At 36.7% G+C, this 21,937-nt stretch overlaps 1 protein-coding gene across 5 annotated transcripts in view; it reads left to right on the top strand.

Moving 5' to 3' along the window:
• LOC120335722 (diacylglycerol kinase zeta-like) overlaps positions 1-21,937 on the top strand; it is an 88,068-nt gene that overhangs the window by 42,000 nt on the left and 24,131 nt on the right. For 2 of the 5 annotated variants that reach the window (XM_039403312.2, XM_039403310.2), the window contains exons 1-8: positions 6,318-7,250; positions 17,219-17,333; positions 18,253-18,336; positions 18,960-19,034; positions 19,575-19,631; positions 20,019-20,087; positions 21,022-21,057; positions 21,513-21,650. In XM_039403312.2, coding sequence (XP_039259246.2) covers positions 6,406-7,250; positions 17,219-17,333; positions 18,253-18,336; positions 18,960-19,034; positions 19,575-19,631; positions 20,019-20,087; positions 21,022-21,057; positions 21,513-21,650 — 1,419 coding nt within the window. In that variant the 5' untranslated portion in view covers positions 6,318-6,405. Of the gene's footprint in view, positions 1-6,317; positions 7,251-10,922; positions 11,054-16,457; positions 16,594-17,218; positions 17,334-18,252; positions 18,337-18,959; positions 19,035-19,574; positions 19,632-20,018; positions 20,088-21,021; positions 21,058-21,512; positions 21,651-21,937 lie in introns of those variants that run through there. The other 3 variants (XM_078119463.1, XM_039403314.2, XM_039403311.2) reach the window with 3 other exon arrangements.

Genomic DNA, 21,937 nt, shown 5'->3' with positions numbered 1-21,937 from the left:
ATCTTCTAGACATAATGTTATTTTCGTTGTAAAAATAAGTCCTTTCCTTGACTGGTTTTTGTGAAAAGAGAAGCTGATAAATTATTTAGAAGTATCCATGTCGGACGGGACATTATTTGGCGACATTTTTAGATCCTTTTGTAAAGAGGTGTAGTGTTATACCGTATGGTAGATACATGTGTATCTGACAGTGATATAGTCATAATATTTTGAATTTAAAATCAAAGGATTCAGCATAGAGAATTTACAATGTATACGTGTAAGCGTCTGTAAAGTATTGATAATTTGAATCGCGGTTAAATTTGTGACATTCTAGGTATAGATGTGAAATTATACAGTTGTTTGCTTTTAGTTTATTTTGGATGTTTGAAATCTGTATCATTTGTAAATTGAGGGCACTAGGATATTGTGTGTTGAACAATACTCCCGTAGTATGTGTACCAGGTTAGGGTTAGGCCCTAATTTAATTTTCCTTTACTTTACATCAAGCTGTGTAAAGGTACTGAATCATATGGAGAGGGGGTATATTCACTTGACTAACACAGACGGTCTCCGAACTCGTAATGGAACTAAAACAAGGAAGAATCGGTATAAAATTATGGCCTACACATACTACAGGTGTACCTGTTGAACTGTAGGTCTTTTCTCCGTGTTCATATTCTACTTCGGATGCGTGTTTGCTACCAGTATGCTTGAACAATATAATATTAGGGTGATGTATAAGAATAACATAATCTCTTTCCATGAAATTACTGCTATGTGCAGAAATATAGTCAAACTTACCAATTCTTTTGAATAGCGTTTGCCCCAGGTATGCTTTAACGAGATGGTATTAAAATATAGGGTACATGGGGCAAGTGTAATGGTGACCATGTTATTCTTATTTCCAAACATGTTCATTCAAATATAAATCCCGAATACTAATTAGGGCAAATGATTGGTTAGAACTCACAATTAAATTTAAATTAAATTTGATTTTCATTTGAACTAATCCTTTTGGACATCTTTGTCGTTATTTATTCTTCGTAACGTTAAATGAATTTTCGGGTCGCATTGGCGTCGCTTTAGATTTGACTAGTCGACCGTATGGATACTTAACAACAGTGATTGGATTCCAAATTTCAAGAACGGGCTCTCTCTTGCGTCGAACTCACTAACAACAGGTTCCCTCATATCGGATGTATCTATGTCACTACGTAAGCTACATTTACATGACATGCTTCATATAGAACTAATACATATCTTTCAAACCGCCAAATATAACACTAGTCGTCAGCGCTTGAACGGCGCTCCTTCCTATTTTTCTGTGATAGTCAAAAACATAAAATAAGAACGGGTTCGCTGTTATCACGTCAACGCCAACGCATTCGCGCGAACCCATAGAATCCTTACCAAACTAACATAACATCCTCACAAACCATAATAATTAAGGGCGTGGCAATATGTCACTGGGAAAGCTATGCTTCACATAGATCTGATATAAATATATTTCGAATATAGTGCTATTCGTTACCTGCAATGCATTGACGTCTGAACCAAAAACAAAAAATGAACATAACCTGTCACTGCGGCGTGAACGGTAACTGCGCCAATGTGGTATTGTGAATGTGGTTCATTTCACGGACTGACAGAAACTGAATAATTCTCTGGGGATTTGTGGCTTTGCTAACATTTTTATAATAAAATTTGCTCAATGCAAAGTCATGAGAACTCATTCAGAAGTAAAGGAGAAGCAAAGTTATTGCGACCAAGGAAATACCAACTATTGAAACTATAAGGAATTATACTTTTGAGTTAACATATCAGATTTTCGTAATATTCGAATTTAAGCGAGTTTTTAGCATTCTGCATAACCAAAGTACGTATCGGTCTTACGATAAATAAAGATTGTCTGTATCAGCTTACTGGGTTGTATATGTACGTGTTTTCCTGGAATATATTTGTACTTGTTGGATCAGTTATGGTTTCGCTAGGCTGGATACCAAGTTGGATATGGACATACTAGACTGGGTGTGAGCATATTCGGCTGCATATGCAAATGTTCGGTTGTATAAGCACATACATGGTTGTATATGTAGAAATCCTGGCTCTTCTAAACGGCAAAACTATTTGGAATGTTATCCGCCAAAACATCCGATGCAATCATAAACGTTTCTTTTTTTGCTTTCCGATAAAATTTGTTTCACTTTGTCATTTAAGAGTTCCAATTGCAGTAATTTATTGTCGGTGGTTTTTCCTCTAGGGCAGTGGTTCTCAACTCGTTTTAGTTTGCAAACCTGTAAAATTTTAAAACTAATTCTGCGACTGATGAATCTTGAATACCAATCAGGAATTTCAAAAACACAAAACATAATTAAACGAATCTATTCTCGACAAAAGTATGCAATTCTGAAGCAGATAATAAAGTACAATAAGATGCTGTCTCATATCATACGTGGTAAACGCGTTTCCAATGAAGGTTCTAAACTAACGATAAATTTAACCTGTAATCGGGGTGAATTCAGGACGCAAGAAAGACCATGACCAATTTAGATCGTTCACCGAATAGCATATTTCAATGTTCTCTGTCGCATAATGTACGTTATTATGCTACGAATACATTGTTAAGGGGGTAACATTTTCTTTTTGAATTTCCGGTACTCCCGAAGTATGTAAACCAAGACGGCGGACACCGGAACGTAGTATGTGTACCAGGTTAGGGTTAGACCATAATTTTATTCCAATTATCCTTATTTTGGTTAGTTCTCTTAAGAGTTCGGGGACGAGCCAAGTGACTTCCGTAGTATTTGTACCTGAAATTATGGCCTAACCCTAACCTGGTACACATACTACGTTCTGGTGTCCGCCATCTTGGTTCACATAATACGGAGGTACCGCACAATGTACGTTATTATGCTACGAATAGACTAACTTACGAGTGTAACATTTTCTTTTAGAATTTTTCGATGGGATAAACTATAAAATAAGACAAAGTGAGAGTGATGACGCGTGCATGTTTGATAAGGGGAATTTAGTCAGTCAGTTTATATCCATTGTATTCGCATGGAACAGGTATACACACCATCACATTATAAATGGGTATTTTGGCGGTTACGCACTTCCGCACATTATGTATTTTTGATAATATTACATTGAATATTCTTTCAAATCTCGCATTTAACAATATATCTTGAGCCTATGCAAGGGTAATATACCTAGCCAGTCAGTTAGCTATCTTTTTAAACACAGTTTATAAGTTTTAACACGGTGATAGGGATTCGTCAAGATAAAGGTTGTAATATTTATCTTTCGCAAAGTACTGCTGTTTTAGGCAAGGTTCGAACTTTTTGAGTTATACATTGCTTACCTAATTTTTCTTCACCCTGGGTGACGTGGTGTGCATATGAATTCAACTCTAGATATTTCTAACCCTAAAGTTTATATACATGGTAACGGAGGAAGGAAGAGTTCTAAAATAGTCATATCGAAAAAGGCTTGGTTTTGAGGAGTTAAATAAGCCGAACTCTGCGTACACGCTTTCCCTCAGTTATTTAGGCGCAGAATAGTTTTGCTGGTTTAAGTCAGTGGTCCCAACATTTTTTGTGTTATATTCATTCCTTCGCGTATTTTCAAACTCTTTATTTTTCCCTACTTTATTTATTTAATCTTTAATGAATCCTTATCTAGTGTTATATGCTCAAGTCGCATTCCCTCTTTTGAGCACTACAGAAGTATGTGTACCAATATGGAGGTAACTAATTTTGTTCGCCTACTTTACATCAAGTTGTTTAAAGAGACTGAAACCTATGGGCAGGGGGATATTCACTTGACTAACACAGACAGTCCACGAATTCGTAATAGATCAAAATAAGGAAAATCGGAATAAAATTATGCCATAACCCAACCTGGTACACATACTACGGGCGTATCCTCTTTTGTACAGTTCAATTAGTTGTGTTCATAAATAAGTAATATAGTATTATGAATAAATAAAGAATATTAGTAATGCTACAGCAAATACAAAGGCGAGAAACAAATTCGTCCTTGGTTGTAAACGTGGATTTAAGCCAAACAATGCAGACCCTTTTTCTTCAGTAAAACTCAGGGATCTTTTATTGTTAAATTTGCAGGCGAACGATCGATACCTAATTATCTATAACGGGAGTGACCTTTAGTTTTGATGTTTTTGAGACAGCGCAGTCAGGGGTTGCAGAGGGTTGCGTTGTTATCAGTAGAAAGGCAGTTAAAATGTGACATGCGATGTTGTAGTGATTAGGCACGGCTGGCATGGGCGTAGCCAGGAATTTTCGAAAGAGGGGGGAGGGGGGGGGTCTGTAATCTGGAATTTGTAATTGACAAGTTAAACCGTAACATCGGATTTTCAAGGGGTCTTAAGGGTATAAAAAAACGGTTCAAGTTACAAAAAATTGCTATGAATTATGCATAAAAATGTCTTTTTCACGTTACAAAATAGGCGGAGGGGTACAACCCGCACGCCCTGGGTATGTCTCTGACGACTGGTATGTACAGGGAAGCGTAAAACGTATTCATAGGTCAATTTGTTATTATTATTTTGTGTTCTATTATTCACTGTAAGACTGTCGCGCAGGTGTCGCTACTGTATAACCAGTATCAGATGCTCCCAACCATTTTGTTAAATTCCTCCCTTCGTAAATTTTGGAATCATAAGTTCCTCCCTCACTATCCATGAAACCACTTTATTTGTTCCCTCTTTAATGGATTCATGTTAGTGTGCTAGTGTTATTCACGAGTCGCGCTCCGGCTTTTACACAGTTCAAGTAGAATATTATATGTGCATAAATGAGTATCACAGTAATAATAAAAAACTAAAGAATGTTATTAATACTACAGCAAATACAAAGCTGAAGCAAAATCCCCTCGATTAGTTAGCAAAGTCATTATACACCAAAGAAATATTCAATTTTTGTTAGCTATTGAAATGAACCACATTCACAACACCACACTGACGCGGTTACAATTAAAATCCAAGTATGAGTTCTAACCAATCACCCCCCTCAGAGCGACAAAAATTTTCCATGAGGAGAAATTCATCTTATGTTGGCAAACGTTAGTTTATTTTATCCCCTTCACCTTGAATGGGATTTTCAGTTTTCATTCTGTATGTACAATGCGTATTTTCAGTATGGTGAAAATATAAACGACTGATGAGTCGATTACGAATTTTCTTGAATTAGTATGATTTAGATAACGAAGTCATAAGCAGGCAAATATCGTTGTTAAATTCAAATATTTTCTGTCTATTTGATTTTCTCGAGTTTGGACGTTGGTTCGACTTCGAAAATGTTTACAATCCCAAGTCGGAGGCTTAATTTTTTTTTTGCGTTTTATGTTGTGTTCGACCTTTTTCCTAGTATGATTTATTGTTAGACTTCTTCATAGGCGCCGCTTTTCAATACCTAGAAAAGGGTTATTGCGTTTCCCTTTACCCCAAAATGCAGTATGACATTCGGTATGCATAATGCGTATTTCCAGTACGATGAAAAGATGAACGACTAATGCGTCGATTGTGAATTTTCTTGAATTGCTCTGATTAAGATAACGAGGTCATCTGGTTATGTGCAGACGAATATCGTTGTTAAATTCAAATATTTTCTGTCGTGTAAACTTTTCCACTCGTTGACGTGGGAAATTAAAGTTGACATTTGAAGTTCAATTGCATTCAAGTGCCCCTCGTGACAGATGTAATGTCAAGTTGGAAAATTGAGAAAATCACTTCAATTTGTGCGTTATAAATTGACTATTTCTATCACTAAACATGGCTTAGGATAGGATTTATATATTTATCCTGGATGAGAGGAAAGCCTACGAGAAGGTTACGAAAGAAATGATTATTAATAAACTTTGTATATTTGTGTAGGATAGAGATGGAAGTTTGGTTCGGTTGTGTAGGAGAGTAATTATCGTGCTTTGCCATGTCATTGATACTTGTGATACTTACCTTTTAAGCCAGACTTGGCCATGGGATTGCCATGAACAAGTCTCTAGTGATTTCAGTTTTATATATGTTTCGATGAAGTTCTAGATGTTATTGAGAGATTGGATGAAATCATCGGTATGTTGCACAATGTTTTTTTTAACAACAGTAGTATTGTAAAAGAGTACAAATGAATTTGCTTCTGGGTATAATCCGGGTAATACTCGCCCTGAGTGGTTTAAATCGTACAACAACAACTGCAAATTTTGTGGGAGAAAGAGTATTTCTGTATTATAATTAAATGAAAATTTCCATCTTTTTGTTACGTGTTTGCTTTTGTTAGTTGCATTACTTTTTATAACGTGTCTCTTATATCTCACAGCCAATATTCAGCCCGTTCTGTCGAGTCTATAGAGTATGATATGTTTTAGTAATGTTTACTCATACTTTGAATGTCACTGTGAATCGCAATGTCAGATTCTAATAACAATGCATTTGATCGATATGGATATGACGTAGCAATTGACAATGACGAAGATAATGATGATGAGATTATCTTGAATAGGAAAAATCAAAGAAATAAAAACACTCTGCTAAAAATGCAAAATTTATCGTCGGGAGATGGCAGTGTTGAGTCACTGGCTCGATACGGAATAAATATCCCAGAGTCCACAGATGACGACAATGCTTTTATGAGTGACGAATCGTCCACCCGAGTGGCGAAGGCGCGCAAAAATTTTCAAAATCACCGATATACGCGACATAAATCGAGACACAGTTCAAAATCCCCAACAAGTTCTCATTCTTCAATTTCTTCAAGAGCAAGTGGGAGGGGGCAGCCCCGGACGACTCGACCCCCTTCTCGAAGGCGACCAAAATCAAGAAACTCATCAAACAGTGACATTATAGCTATTGATGACGTCATCCACGAAAACGAAGAAGTGACGTCATACCAGAGAAGCAACAGTAACCCCCTGATTATAAACAGAAGTATGGAAGAAAGGAAAAGTCGTTTACAAAGGCGAAGGAGCGCGGTCACTTTCCCTTCGACCTACAGAACACTGAGTGCCCCACCGCGCCTGCTCCCAGGCCGCACTTCAGTGAGCACCCTCGTGGCGTCCACGACTCCTTCAATAGCGTCAGTAGCCTCGATGCAGGATCCTGGTTGCTATGGCAATTTTCCGTTACCTAGAGCACTTGGGGGTAGGAACAGAAACCAGACAAGTTGGTCAAATCTGATGACTTGCCTCGCTCACAAGAAAGAACATGGAGTTCGTATGACTCACACTCAGATCATGATACGGAAGAGTTTGGAGTAAATATCTTTATATTTGTAATTTTGTTTTAAATTTCCGAAAAAATTATCACATGGATACGCGGGAACGAGGGTGACGACGTGTACAAAACTCAGTGGCCTATCTGTTTTGCTTTCAATCAAACGCTAACACACCGCGCTGTGTGTCAGATACTAAACACCTAACTAGAAATATCCTCATGTGTTCATATAGGTAAACGAGTGGACTACTTGTCCATAACGAGCGTTCGTCTGATTGGGGTACCGAGTCCAGCCGATGCAGAATACCGTATGTATCGTATGAAGGTCCCCTTTCCCCCAGACTAGCACTTAGCAATGTGTAATTCTATGGCCATATGATGTGGGATCGGGGGAATCTATTTAGACCCTAAATGCTAAAATATCAAACATCTTAAATGACCCTTGCGCCGCCCTGTGTGTTGTAATTTGGTATAAATCCATCCATTCATAATTTTGGAATTGAGTTAATTGCGAAGAAGAATTCTAGATTACCGATCTATGACCATCCCTTAATTAATTGTTGCAGGTATTCAACTAAATCGCGCAGTAAAACGAAAGTAGCTTATGTCACAATTTTTAGAAATGAATTTTTTCATCATTAGCTTTTATCATTATGAACCAGTTGTCATCTTTTGGTGTACGTTTCAATGCAATTTGTTTTGTATAATAACGTAATACGACACTCACTCGTGCTTTTTGATCCGAACAAAGCCGGATAGAAGTCGCCATTGATATCTGCCAATACTCAAAGAATCACTCTACAGACTTTCCAAGGCATATAAGCGCGTAATTTCATCGTTTGGTTCATATGGTGAAAAGATTGCACCCCAGAAAACGTAAATCGCTCAAAAATAGAGCAAAATGGTGTTGGAAGAGACGTATGAATCTATGTCTCACTGTAATGACGCAAAATTGCATTTATGCCTATAGCGTCTTTGTGTTGAATCTGGTGTCCATTTTTTGGCCAATTTTGAAATATTCGTTAACTTTAACCAACAACGATCAGGCCACCATAGTTGCTCACATAAATATTACGTCATTAAAACACGGAAGACTGAATGAAAACGACGTTAACCCTCCCGCTACTTTCGTTCGTTTTTCTGCGATAAATATCGGTATTGTAGTATCCGGGTTAATATTGGTAGTGTATGAGTACTATACGCACTGTAACCGATCTCTGAAGGCAGTTATTTCGTTTCATGCGTCACAATATGTTTAGAGGTATGTTTCCTCGCTTACTGTGAGGTCGATGTAGGCAGGAATTAGTTGTGTGTTCAATTGTACCGTCTTCTATCATAAGTTACGAGGTTTCAGATTTGTTGTATATTGCGTTGAAAAGGCTTTATTCATTATATTTTTTTGTCACAAAATAGTTCTTTTAGTAGACGACAGCTGATTATGTCGTCATATTATAGTTTGTACTGCAGACGACAGTGTATTATTTCGTCATATAATAATTTTTCAGCAGACGACAACCGATTTTGTCGTCACACAGTAGCATTTAGTTCAGCAGACGACAGCCGACTATGTATGTTGTCATTTTGTCACTGCGTAGTTTCGCTATGGCTTGGACATATGGCTTAGTTTCAGTTATGTGGAGGATCTATTAATGTCTGGAGTAATACTCTATTAGTCGAAATATATGGTATTTTACCTATAGAATAATGAGGTATTATTGGCAGTATAAGTGCCGTCGTATGTTTGGAGTTAAATTTTTCTGCTAAGACGCGCACAATTGCATTTGTATCAAATTTGAATTAATATAGGCAATATCATGCGTAACTCGGTTCTAGTAAAAGTTATAAACAGGATGACGGTTAATTTTAACAAGGGCTGAGAGAAACTTTATGTTATTGATTTAAAGCACTCACCTACAAGCGTGTCCGGAAAATTCGCCATGGGAAATCTCGTCGCATAGGAAATTTCGCAAGAGGATTTTGCTGTAAAACAAGTATTTGTGATTAAAACAGTTAGGTTTATGGAGTTAAGCTCAGCGTATGCTCTTAAATAACGAATCGTTTTTAAATAAGGCGATTTTTCATACGGTGATATTTCCTACGGCGAAATATCCTGCGGAGAGTTTTTTTAGAACCCTTACAAGCACCAGTTAAATACGCCAATTGCGTATTTATAGGAAAGCTTACTCGCAGATTTTCATTGGTTAAAAGCACAGACCATCAGTGCATTTTCAAAGAAATTTGATTTTGTTGTTCACAAGTGTTCAATTACTAGCACCAGTAAACTACGTATTTTGACCGCACTACGTTTGCTTTTTTTTGCGAATGTCTTACTAATAACCGAATGGTTTTTCGAGATTCCTGTCAGGACATTAACATCGATTTCGATAATCTGAGTATGGAAAATGTATAGAGTATAGAGTCCTTCGATGTCGGCTCTTCCTATCATTGTGAAGCAGAATTCACCAAGCGTTGGATTGTTCACCCACTAATAGGGAACGTGAGCTGGGTTTAGACCGTCGTGAGACAGGTTAGTTTTACCCTACTGATGTAGTGTTGTTGCGATAGTAATTCTGCTCAGTACGAGAGGAACCGCAGATTCAGACATTTGGTTCATGTGCTTGGCTGATAAGCCAATGGTGCGAAGCTAACTATTTCCCAACTATTTCCCAGCTATTTCCCAACCCCCTCATCCGGCGTTTAATATATTGAGCTGGCAATGCACGAGAGGATAGATTGAAGTTTCTTGTCCTTTCAAAATAATGCTCCTAATATATCAATGGCTTCCTGTGGAAAACTATGTTACGAGTGAAAGACATTTTACCGTGCAATTTAACTTAGATTAGATTTGGCATTAAAGTTTTGAAAAAACAGACACTTATTATCAGAATTTCTTTAAGCTTGTTTTATACATGAAGTTTAAAAGATATGTTTCGTAATTCTGAATAATGAAAAAATTCATGGCTTGAAATAATTTAGTGTCTCATTTTGATGCGTGGTATTTTCGAACTTAATTTGAATTCAATATTCGGTGGAATTTCAAGTACATACGGATTTAAAAAAAATAATTTGGCGTTGATTCACAAATGATAATTTGGATAAATTTCAATCACGATTATTCTGATGGCAGTCTGTGTTGATATTTATTTGTCTCTCGTCCTGACGAGCCATATCTAAATTAATGACGTATATGGGAGAAAATACCGTCTGGCGTTAGAAATAGGAAAACGTCTGCCTAACAATGTCTCATATTTACTAACATGCGGGCATATTATCATTAGCAAAATTTTTGTGGTGAGGAAAAACGTATTTTGTATATACAAGATGGATTTTTTGTATTCTTTCTAGCAAAGGCAGTAGGATTAGTCGCCTCGATCGTAAAGCGAAGCGATCGTCTAGAGTTAGCAACAGAAAAATGTCTGCCTAACAATGACACATATTTACTAATATGCGGGTATATTATCATTAGCAAAAGTTTTGTGGTGAGAATAAAACGTAAAATGTATAAATAGGATTGGTTTTTTGTATTCTTCCTAGCAAAGGCAGTGGGATTAGTCGTTTGGATCGTAAAGCGAACCACGACCAAGTAAGAGATTTGCTAAGCTGTTAGTCATAAGAGATTCAATAAATTAGATAACGAAAATATAAATAGTGTGTTGTAAAATGTTTAAAATTACAAAGTGAATTATCGATACCATATATTGTTTTGGCCTTTACTACAGATGTATTAAACGAAGTAAATATACTTCAACAATTACTGATTAAAAAACAGCAAACCTGGTTAAGATAGATTGAGGACTGACTTCATAAGGAAATTGAAATCGTAAACGGACTTTATGAACACTTGTATGTATACCCGCGATTTTTATCATTATCAAAACTAATTTTGACTGAGAAGAAGTATCGTATAGAACAGGGTGGTCCAAATCCAGGCCCGCGGGCCACATGTGGCCCGCCGCTCCATTATCTGTGGCCCGCGGCGCATTCGGAGAGTAATCAAAATATGATATTTTAAATTGCTTCTCATAAAATAAATCAGAAAAATCGTTTGACACATTGTTGTTATATCACTACTGTGACTGAATTGACTAGTATGATGGCTAGCTGAAGCAACTAGCGAAGTTGAAGATGTGATGGGCAGTCTAAATTGTTACCTGGATTTCTATAGTTTTGATCGGGAATATATGCTAACAATATGGGCATGATAGAAAACCAAACATCGGATACGGATTCCATTAGCCCAGGTTGGCAATGCCTGATACCTATGTGTTTACACAATAGAAGTGCTTGTTTTGTATTGCACTGTTTAGCTATTCTTGATACTATTGTGGCCTGCGACCAATGCCAAAATAATTTTATGGCCCGCGGAGCCCACAACCTTGGACCACCCTGGTATAGAATATAGGGATAGAATATGATTTATTTTTCATAATTGCAGGAAATGGGATTGAGCAGAAGATAGACCAGAACAGTGTTCCCCGACTTGGGAGGGATTTAATCGTTTTGGGAAGGAATTTTTACAATGTATTTCCGTGTGATAATATAGCATTAACATATTTATCTTGGGGGAGAGAAAAAACGATAGGACGACTCAATCATAATATGGCGAACCGCGGCCTCTCGTCTGGTTATCAGTCCATGTCGGGTATGGGATGAGTTAGCCAGTGTGTTACTATTATTCTTTGCTTATTTAGTATTATTGTAATACTAATAGTTTTTGCTGCAGACACAATAAATTACAGTATATGGGAATAATATATGTATGTATAAATATATTTTTGTTCAGGTTTGCTTAAATCAAAGTCTTCAGCTTGGCTTTAAAAAGCCAAAATAATTTGAGGCAACACTATGGTTAGAGTAAGCATATGAAGTGGGATTCATGGTATGTTCTGGGTTAGGATAGATATAAAACTTTAGGTAAATGGTTAGAGTAAGCATATGAAGTGGGATTCATGGTATGTTCTGGGTTGGGATAGATATAAAACTTTAGGTAAATGGTTAGAGTAAGCATATGAAGTGGGATTCATGGTATGTTCTGGGTTGGGATAGATATAAAACTTTAGGTAAATGGTTAGGGTAAGCATATGAAGTGGGATTCATGGTATGTTCTGGGTTAGGATAAATATAAAACTTTAGGTAAATGGTTAGAGTAAGCATATGAAGTGGGATTCATGGTATGTTCTGGGTTGGGATAGATATAAAACTTTAGGTAAATGGTTAGAGTAAGCATATGAAGTGGGATTCATGGTATGTTCTGGGTTGAGATAGATATAAAACTTTAGGTAAATGGTTAGAGTAAGCATATGAAGTGGGATTCATGGTATGTTCTGGGTTGGGATAGATATAAAACTTTAGGTAAATGGTTAGAGTAAGCATATAAAGTGGGATTCATGGTATGTTCTGGGTTGGGATAGATATAAAACTTTAGGTAAATGGTTAGAGTAAGCATATGAAGTGGGATTCATGGTATGTTCTGGGTTGGGATAGATATAAAACTTTAGGTAAATGGTTAGAGTAAGCATATGAAGTGGGATTCATGGTATGTTCTGGGTTGGGATAGATATAAAACTTTAGGTAAATGGTTAGAGTAAGCATATGAAGTGGGATTCATGGTATGTTCTGGGTTGGGATAGATATAAAACTTTAGGTAAATGGTTAGAGTAAGCATATGAAGTGGGATTCATGGTATGTTCTGGGTTGGGATAGATATAAAACTTTAGGTAAATGGTTAGAGTAAGCATATGAAGTGGGATTCATGGTATGTTCTGGGTTGGGATAGATATAAAACTTTAGGTAAATGGTTAGAGTAAGCATATGAAGTGGGATTCGTGGTATGTTCTGGGTTGGGATAGATATAAAACTTTAGGTAAATGGTTAGAGTAAGCATATGAAGTGGGATTCATGGTATGTTCTGGGTTGGGATAGATATAAAACTTTAGGTAAATGGTTAGAGTAAGCATATGAAGTGGGATTCGTGGTATGTTCTGGGTTAGGATAGATATAAAACTTTAGGCAAATGGTTTGAGTAAGCATATGAAGTGGATTGGTACCAAACTAATGAACAGCATATAAGTTATTCTCACAAAATACAACAAACCTTTTAATGTACATTATGAATGAGTCGATATGAACAACACGCTCGAAACCTGACTCATCCTATGCAATAGCTCATTGTTATTAACAAAAACGGAAATTCAACCTAATTTTAAAGTGTTTCTGATGCTTGTACAAATATTATTACCGTTATTGAAACATTCCTTGTAAATTGTGGGTATCAGTTTAAAAAGGCGGTTTTGGCTATGTTGCATGATTTTAGAATCGACTCAAGATTTGTCGTTTTATATAGTTTGAAAATTGAATATGTTTTTCAACAGTGTATCTACTTCCTCGATGTTATTTTAACCTATATCACATTGGTAGCTTACTTCCTGCACTTATCAGCCTACACATTTCACAAATATGCAAAGTTAATAATGAATTCATTGTTTTCTTGAACAACTGAATAAAAGGTGTTTTGAACTAACAATAAATGTTCGTGGTATTAGTTGGTAGATTATTGCGGTGTCTTCAAATCGGCGGATCACAAATGTCCTATATGTCCCAGTTGTATGAACCTCACTCCATTTGATTAACTTTTTGCCAAATATGTATCTGTCCCAGCCCAAAACGAAGAGGCAAGTGTGGCAAAGCGGTTCAGAATTGCAGAAGCGGACAAGTGTGAAGCAAATGATACACGAGAGTTTTGTGAATTCTTGTGGTAGATTATCTACTTCATCACAAATGATTTGTCTTTTTTATAAATTTTCTTTCCATCTATCGAAGTTCCCAAAGTAGGGTAGAAAGGCGTTCGATTTGCATGAGCGCCATGACGAGTACATAAGTCGGAATCAAACACGCCATTTTGAAAGTCATTGGGTTTGGCTGAGTGAGTACAGCGATAATTCTAGCAACTATCGTAAATGATCATCATGACCGTACGCTTCCCGCATAAGCAATCAATGATACGAATGTACTTCTAACTCTTGGTCTGAGATTTTAAATTTCTCAAAAGCGCTGATAGAAAACGGTTTTATTAGCGTTTATAAAGTGCGAGATATACATCTAATTATTTACACCCGGTAGTTATGGCAATATTTCTTTTGGATAACTTTGGATACTTGTTAATTTTACTCACGCGTTTTAAATGAAATAACATTTTCATAAAGGTGGGCGAATGACACGTACAACAGCCGGTAGTTTATTAATGATTCCAGTACGCCGGTAATAAGTCAGTATTCTTGATAGAATTGCACGATTTGGATATTTTATAGCAGATCTCAATGTGAAAATTTGTTCTGAAGACCGATTTTCATGTATCGTTGTTGTGTCGTCTGCGCTAGAAAGAATGACTGTGACGTCATAATTTAAATGGCGTCAATAAGACAGATTTTGAATTACGTTGATGACAGGCTTCGTTCGATCGGTTGTTTGTCGGAATTGAATCTTTTATGAAAGCGATTTTTTTTTTGTAATTCATTTTATCGCAAAGTAGATTCTTTTTTAAATTTGGAAATTGAATAAGGTACAATTCCGCAGTACCGGAATCGATTACGAAAATGGTAAATTTGATTTTAGTGTCAAACGGTTGTTGCAGTTGTTTAGAGTTAGACTCCTTCCGAGTGACGATTTATCGGTTGATAACGAATGTCCTGATGACGGTCCGGATTTGTAAAATTGACTCCGACTCCGGAATAACAATATTTCGAAAATTTTCTGTTTACAAGCTTACTTTTAATCTTAAATTCAAATTTTAAATCCGACTTCCAGATTTTAGAAATTTGTAGTTTTCACTTAAATCCGGATAGTCCAAAATCTGACTCCAATATTCGGTATAAATGCCTAACTTCGGCTCCCCCGCTGTGGTCTACTTTGTGTAATGAAACACCTAACATTATTACTATTGACTTTGGTTCCAGTCAAATAAATTAGGCGATTGTTATCTTATCATATATGGCCATGGGTAATGTTGTAATATTATGTATATTTCTATACATGATAATAACATAAATCTAAGATAAATCGTAACATAAATTATGCATTGAAATTGATTTCCCAATAGCTCAAATTTAAAAAATTCGTAAAATTTATGGGATTTTGAGGTAAATATTATAGTGAAAAGTAGTGTTTCTCTCACTCTAAAATGCACACATAGGTATTCAAAAATATTAGGTATAGGTATTCGAATAATTTGATCGAATATTCGAACCGAATAATCAAATAAATCCGGAATTAGTTATATTTGATGCTATGGGTCTCAAAATATATGGAGTTTTGAGGTAAATAATAATATAACAAAAAAATGCATTTTGTGTATAATTCATTAGTGCAGGGTGCATCTTGCCTTTCATGTTGAAGAATTCTAATCCGCTTACCCAACTGTAGTAAGAATCCAAACGAATATTCAAGATGTCAAGAAATGTCCCTCGATTTCACAGTAATAACAATTAAAAATTTCGCCCGATTTTATTGTAATAACAATTGTAAATTAAAATAAATTTTACTATACAAGCACAATAAGAACTATTATTAAACAAAGACAAGGAAATTTTCATTCGCCATTACTATAAAATCGGGAGAAATTTTCTGGACACATTGTAATAGTCATGCGGTTGATAAGAGTAACGCGTGCCTTAACAGCGCGTACCTCAACCACTGCTCTTTTCTCTCTGTTTTTTCGTCAGTGAATCACTGTGCACTGATTCTGACGATATTTGTAGTGAGACTAAGAACGGCTATATTCAGTTGTTATCGGATTAGATCGCAACTATCTACCTTTGTGTTTTTTGTGTGCCCGATTGTTAATTAGGAAATTATAACATGATATTTTCTTGTTCTTATACTTGGTTTGTTGTATGATACACAGCTTTTGCGACTCAAGTCAGATATGAACTAGAAAGTTAAACTAGAAAAAGAAAAGAATAGTCAATCAATCATCTCAAGGGTAGCCGATTTGTTTTTTATGTGTTTAAAACGCAGTCAGAGCTGATTTTTTTTACTTGTGGTTTGTAAGGAAGGTCGGGATAGAAGTTAATATTAAACCAGAGACGAAGTTAATGAAATTAAATCCAGAAAGGGCTTTGCTTACATCTTAAAAGTCGTCAGATCAGAGATTGGGTTTAGGTAGTTTCGTATGTTTCCGTCAACTCATTTATATGAAATTGATTAATCAACTTTGTGAAAAAACAAAAAAATGAAATTATGGAATACAGGAATGACCAGTTGTATTGTCTTTGATGTTCTTTCACACACAGTCGTAATTTAGGTCTGCAGTATGCTATGAATTCTTCATAATGCTTATGTTGTGAATGCACTTTTTCTAAATGTTTGGAAATAAAAGAAAAAATGAGGTTTGTGTAAAGATAGTTTTTATTTTTATCTAAAGTCCACGCTTCCGGGAACAAGTAACTAACTAATCCCATACCCGACGTGGAATGTTAACCGGACGAGAGGCCGTGGTTCGCCATATGGTTTAGCCGTCTTCTCGGCTTTCTCTCTCCCGGGATAAATATGTAAATCCCATCCTATCCTAGGCTAGGGGAAAGCTGATAAAATGGATTGATCCATTTGTCGAACCACGGCCTCTAGCCATGGGAGAGGGTTTGAGGATTGAGAGTCATAAGACCTCCTTTTGAAATGTAAAAAAAGCAGTTTTCTTTATCATATTGTAATTAATTTTTCGTAGGTTGAACGCTTCATAAAGCGTCAAGACTTTTGAAAACTCACATTTACCAGGCCAGACCCGCATCTGAAAACCAAATAACTGGCTAGCTAATTCCATACCCGACATGAACTAGTAACCGGACGAGAGGCCGTGGTTCGCCATATGGTTAAGCCACCTTATCGGCTTTCCTCTCCTCTAGGATAAATATGTAAAATCTTATCTTATGTTTGCTAAAAATATGAATGCTGGTCACTGAGTGGTCGAATCTTTTGCACGAGAAATGTATTAAAAATCTTTTTTCTAAATTTCAGGAAGGCAATACAAAAAGCTGGCTATAACATGAATGATCTGGCGTTATCAAATTCTCCCTCCATTTCACCGATGACGCCCAGAAAAATGGAACCGAAGTCAAAAGTAGATTGGACTGTAAGTTTCGTTATTTGAAAAGCTTTACATTGACTCCAATTTCTGAGTCATTTGAAAAATCACTCCAGCCTGATCCCAGGTTTCGAGTTTTAACTGAAACTTAAATTTGAAACCCTTTACAACGGTGGTTTCCAACCTTTTATGACTTGTGGTCCTTTTCCGTGGACTTTTAGCACTCATGCCCCCCTGTGTATCATTTCAGTGGTATTTATAGTGTTGTTTTGACTGGTTGGTTCCAAATCCCATTGTGTTCAAACAATTCATGCAAAAAAAAGCGAAAACACCCTGTGAAATAACCTTATCAAGGAATAATCTGGGAAGAACCGGGAGTTTTCGTGTAAAGTGAAAAGCAAAATCATTTTTGCGACTAGCATTGTGCCCCCCTACTACTGCTCTGTGGCCCCCTTGGAGGGGCGAGCCCCCCGGTTGGGAACCGCTGCTTTACAAAATGGAACCAAGTTGAATGCACATGCGAGACAAAGGTTCCACTACATTTGAACCCATGACAATTGCACCTGTATGCTATTGCACCTATGGAATTTTTTTTGTTTCACGGATAGTTAAACCCATACTAACCCTAACCCATGGGTTTTAGCACCCGCATATAGATTGAACCCGTGGATATACGCATGGGTTCAAATGTACGTGGGTTCAAATGTACGGTCACCGAGACAAACAATATATGGGTTTTTAAATCGTTAGCTCTGAATAAGGCTTTGGTCCCAGGTTGCAGGCCAGGGTCTTAGACAGGAATTTCATAGGTGGGAGTGGGGGGTTCTTGCGCCTAGCATTGTGGCCCTCCTCCAACCACTTTGTAGCCCCCTTGGTGGGTCATGAGCCCCCGGATGCGAACTGCTGCACTAGGCCATTATTCCGCCAGAAATACTCTGATCTCATCCATTCAAATTCTCCTTTTCAGGAGGCATCGATACTGGGAGAACATATCTGGGCCCCAAGTAACCAAGCTGGTGATCTATGCTACGTTGGTGAACAATTATGCCTGGTAAGTACTTATTTGATAGGATCACTGGATATATAAAAAAATCTTGTCTTTTAAATTTAATAAATACTCACCCTGGTAATGCCGTTAGGCCTGAATGAGAATAAATGGAATTATAAATATTCAAATGAAAATATAATTTTTTTAATTTGTCATGGGTGAGAGGAAAGCTGATAAGTGGGTTCATCCATATTAGCCTGTTTCTGGTTACGGCTTCCTCTGCCAATAAAACCATATTTCTGAGATAAATATCTGATTTGTTAATTCCATATCCTGACTGGTAACTGGCAAGATCCTGTGAGTTGTCATATGAATAAGCCATGTAATTGGCTTTTTCTCCCATGGGATATTTATTAAAATCGGTTTATAATTCATATTGGATATAGTCAACAGTTATTCGTTTTAGATGCCTGGTCTTGGACGATAGAAAAAGCCATTACTGGCCAGCGGTTATGAATTATGGCGAGAATTTCACAAAATAAATTTTTATTCGTCCAAATCACATGGCCAACCAGGGTTCTTTTACTCATCAAAACTATGGTTTGCTGAATTACTGAGTCATTCTATCCTTTTTTATCTCCCTCTCAATAGTTATTAAAGTTCTATATTAATATTTTCCATTGCAGAAATCTGGTCCACGAAAGAAATGTTCTGCTTGCCATATAATCGTCCATGATGCTTGCCTCGACCAACTAGACAAAGTTAGTAAGATTCTGTTTGTTATAAGTGAATGATTTTTTGCTTTATGCTAGAGTCGCTTTAGACATGCTATGTTCTTTTCGCTCAAATCCTGATTATTTGAATGAACGAGAAAAGAGCACTGGTAAAAGAGTTTTAAGCAATGACTGCTCGCTAAAAGCTTTTATTTTGTTATTTTATATTAAGTTCTTGAATTATGATTTTGAACCTTCAAAATGGGCAAAAGAGTACTTACTACACTAGAGTAATCAGCAAGCAAGCACCAGCACATTGAGAGCTATATTCATTTTTTTTCAAATTTGGTCAAAGCCCGCTTAAACTGAAATAATACTGAAAATTTAGTAGCAAACAACTGCATACACACTAAGAGTTGTTTTACTTAGAAAAATTTGCCCGATGTCAATATACTATAGAAGAGTTTAAAGCAACTGGATGTATTCACAGATGCTAAGACCAATACTGTTGGGGAAACTGGTAGGGTGAAAGGGAATTCCCCAAAGTGGGGGTAGAAATTTTTTTTCTGACAGTTTTTATTTTTTCAGATTGGTTTCCAATGCAAAGTAACATATCGTGAGGCAAGCACAAGAAATCTAAGAGAGGTGAGTTTATTTTCTGCTTTTTTTTCCAGTGGTTCGCAAACTTTGATGATTTGTGGCCTATTTCCAAATACTATTAACACATGTGGCCACCTTCCGAAGACTACCAACAGTTTTGGGCCCCTCATCCACAGACTACCAATACTTGTGACTTCTTTTCAGTACTACTAGCATTTGTGGCCCCCGTTTCAAAACTATCAACACTTTTATCCCTCTTTCAAAGACTCCCAAAATTTGTTGCCATCCTTCAAAAGAATGCCAATGCGTACCTAATTTATAACACCCTGGGTAAGATGGAGACGATGTTAAATCTGAAATCTTAAGCCCAACGCTCTTAACACTAGAACTTCAATATATTCCTACCTGATTATATTCAATGTTCACTTTCAGAATTTGATCGTGAGACATCACTGGGTTCATAGACGAAGACAGGAAGGAAAATGTAAACACTGTGGAAAGGTGAGAACATGACTGAAATAATAAGGTGTTCGTGAATGGGGGAGGGGAATTCCCCCATTGTGAATAATGAGAAATTTGGATGAATTTGTTTACTTTGAGCATTGTAATAGTAAGAAAGGAGTGGGAATTCTCCCAAAATGTTGGAAAATTTATATTGAAAATTGTTGTAAATATGCTCTTAATTAGCGTTTTTAGTGATAAGAGAAGGGAATTCCCTGAAGATGATGAAAACCTTTTCACACATTCATAGTAACAAGGCAGGGGAATTCCCTTGAAATCATGGGAATATGTATGTAAAATTTTTGTGTAAATATGCTCTCACTTGGCATTGTTATGGAATCCTTAATTTAGAGAAATGGGGAGGGTATGCCCCCAGGAATGTTGGACAATAATGTATCGAAAAGAATATCATTTTTATAACCCTGTCGATATATACCAGTTATCTATTGCTTTTCGATTCACGCATGGGAGAGGAGGGAAGCCGATAAGACGGCTTAATCATATGGCGAACCACAGCCTCTCGTCCGTCTACCAGTCTATGTTGGGTATGGGATGAGTTAGCCAGTCGTTTGTTTCAGATGCATGGATTGATGGTTTCTAGATGATGAACCAATAAGTCTTTCTCTCTCTCTCTCATAATGCTGAATTTGAAAATGTGGGGAAGTCAAGATAAACTGTGATTTGATGAGTTTCCTGTTTTTACAGCATTTAGATAAAGAACAAACGCATTTTTAGTAATAGACTTTAAGTGCTCAAAATGAAAAATTTTCAAATCAAAAAAAATATTGAATTCAGGTAATTTTGAGTTCCAATTGTTTTGCACAACCCTGTTAGTCAATGATGTTATCATTTTTGGATACCACACTCCCAAACCAAACCGCCTGTCCATTTTGAATACTTCCCTCCTGAAAACCTATTTCTATATATTTTTCAGGTATTTGAAAAGCGCTTCGGATTTAGAGATTCCAAGGTAAGTTTTGAATAAATTTTTCAATTTTATAAATGGCTTCGGCTCCCTGCAAGGGAAGGGGGCCACATGCGTTGAGAGCCTTTGGAAGGAGGGTCAGAATTGTTGTGAGTCTTTGGAAGGAGGGTCAGAATTGTTGTGAGTCTTTGGAAGGAGGGTTACAAATGTTTCAGCTTTCGGGTTGTAAAGTGTTGAGAGTTTTTGGAAGTGAGCCATAAATGCTACGACTCTGGGAAAGCAAGGATACACTGTAGGCCCAAATTTTAGCACTGCCGAATTAGAAAAATAAGTACTTATAAAGTATATTATCTCCTTGAATACCAGTTAATTCTTGTCCAAAGATTTGTTCTTAGTGGAAGGTGTGTAATTTTAACCTTTCAGTAGGTCTGAGTATCTCAGTAGTCATCCTTGCTCACTGAGCAATTTGTCTTCAATAAAAATTTATTTTCCATTTTCAGATTCTCGCTATTTCTTGTTCATGGTGTAAAGAAGCGTACCACAACAAAGTTAGCTGTTTTCGTATGCAGAAGATCCATGAAGCTTGTACACTAGGTGTCCACGCAAGAATTATTGTCCCTCCCACATGGATAGTTAAAGTAAGTATGCATTGAATTATGATATGGGGTAAAAGAAAAAAATGAACCCATGAACTTTTTAATTATTTCTACGGAAATGGAGAAAATTTGGCGCTCCAGTATCTGTACCAATATGGAGGCAGAGGCAACTAATTTTGTTTACCCATTTCACATCAAATTGTGTAGAGAGACTGAAACCTATGGGCAGGGGGTACATTCACTTGGCTAACACAGACAGTCCCCGAACTCGTAATAGAACTAAAATAAGGAAAATCAGAATAAAATTATGGCCTAACCTGGTACACATA

Source organism: Styela clava, chromosome 2, assembly GCF_964204865.1.
Source record: "Styela clava chromosome 2, kaStyClav1.hap1.2, whole genome shotgun sequence".
NCBI classification, from domain to species: Eukaryota; Metazoa; Chordata; class Ascidiacea; order Stolidobranchia; family Styelidae; genus Styela; species Styela clava.
This window is presented reverse-complemented; position numbering and strand designations above follow the sequence as displayed.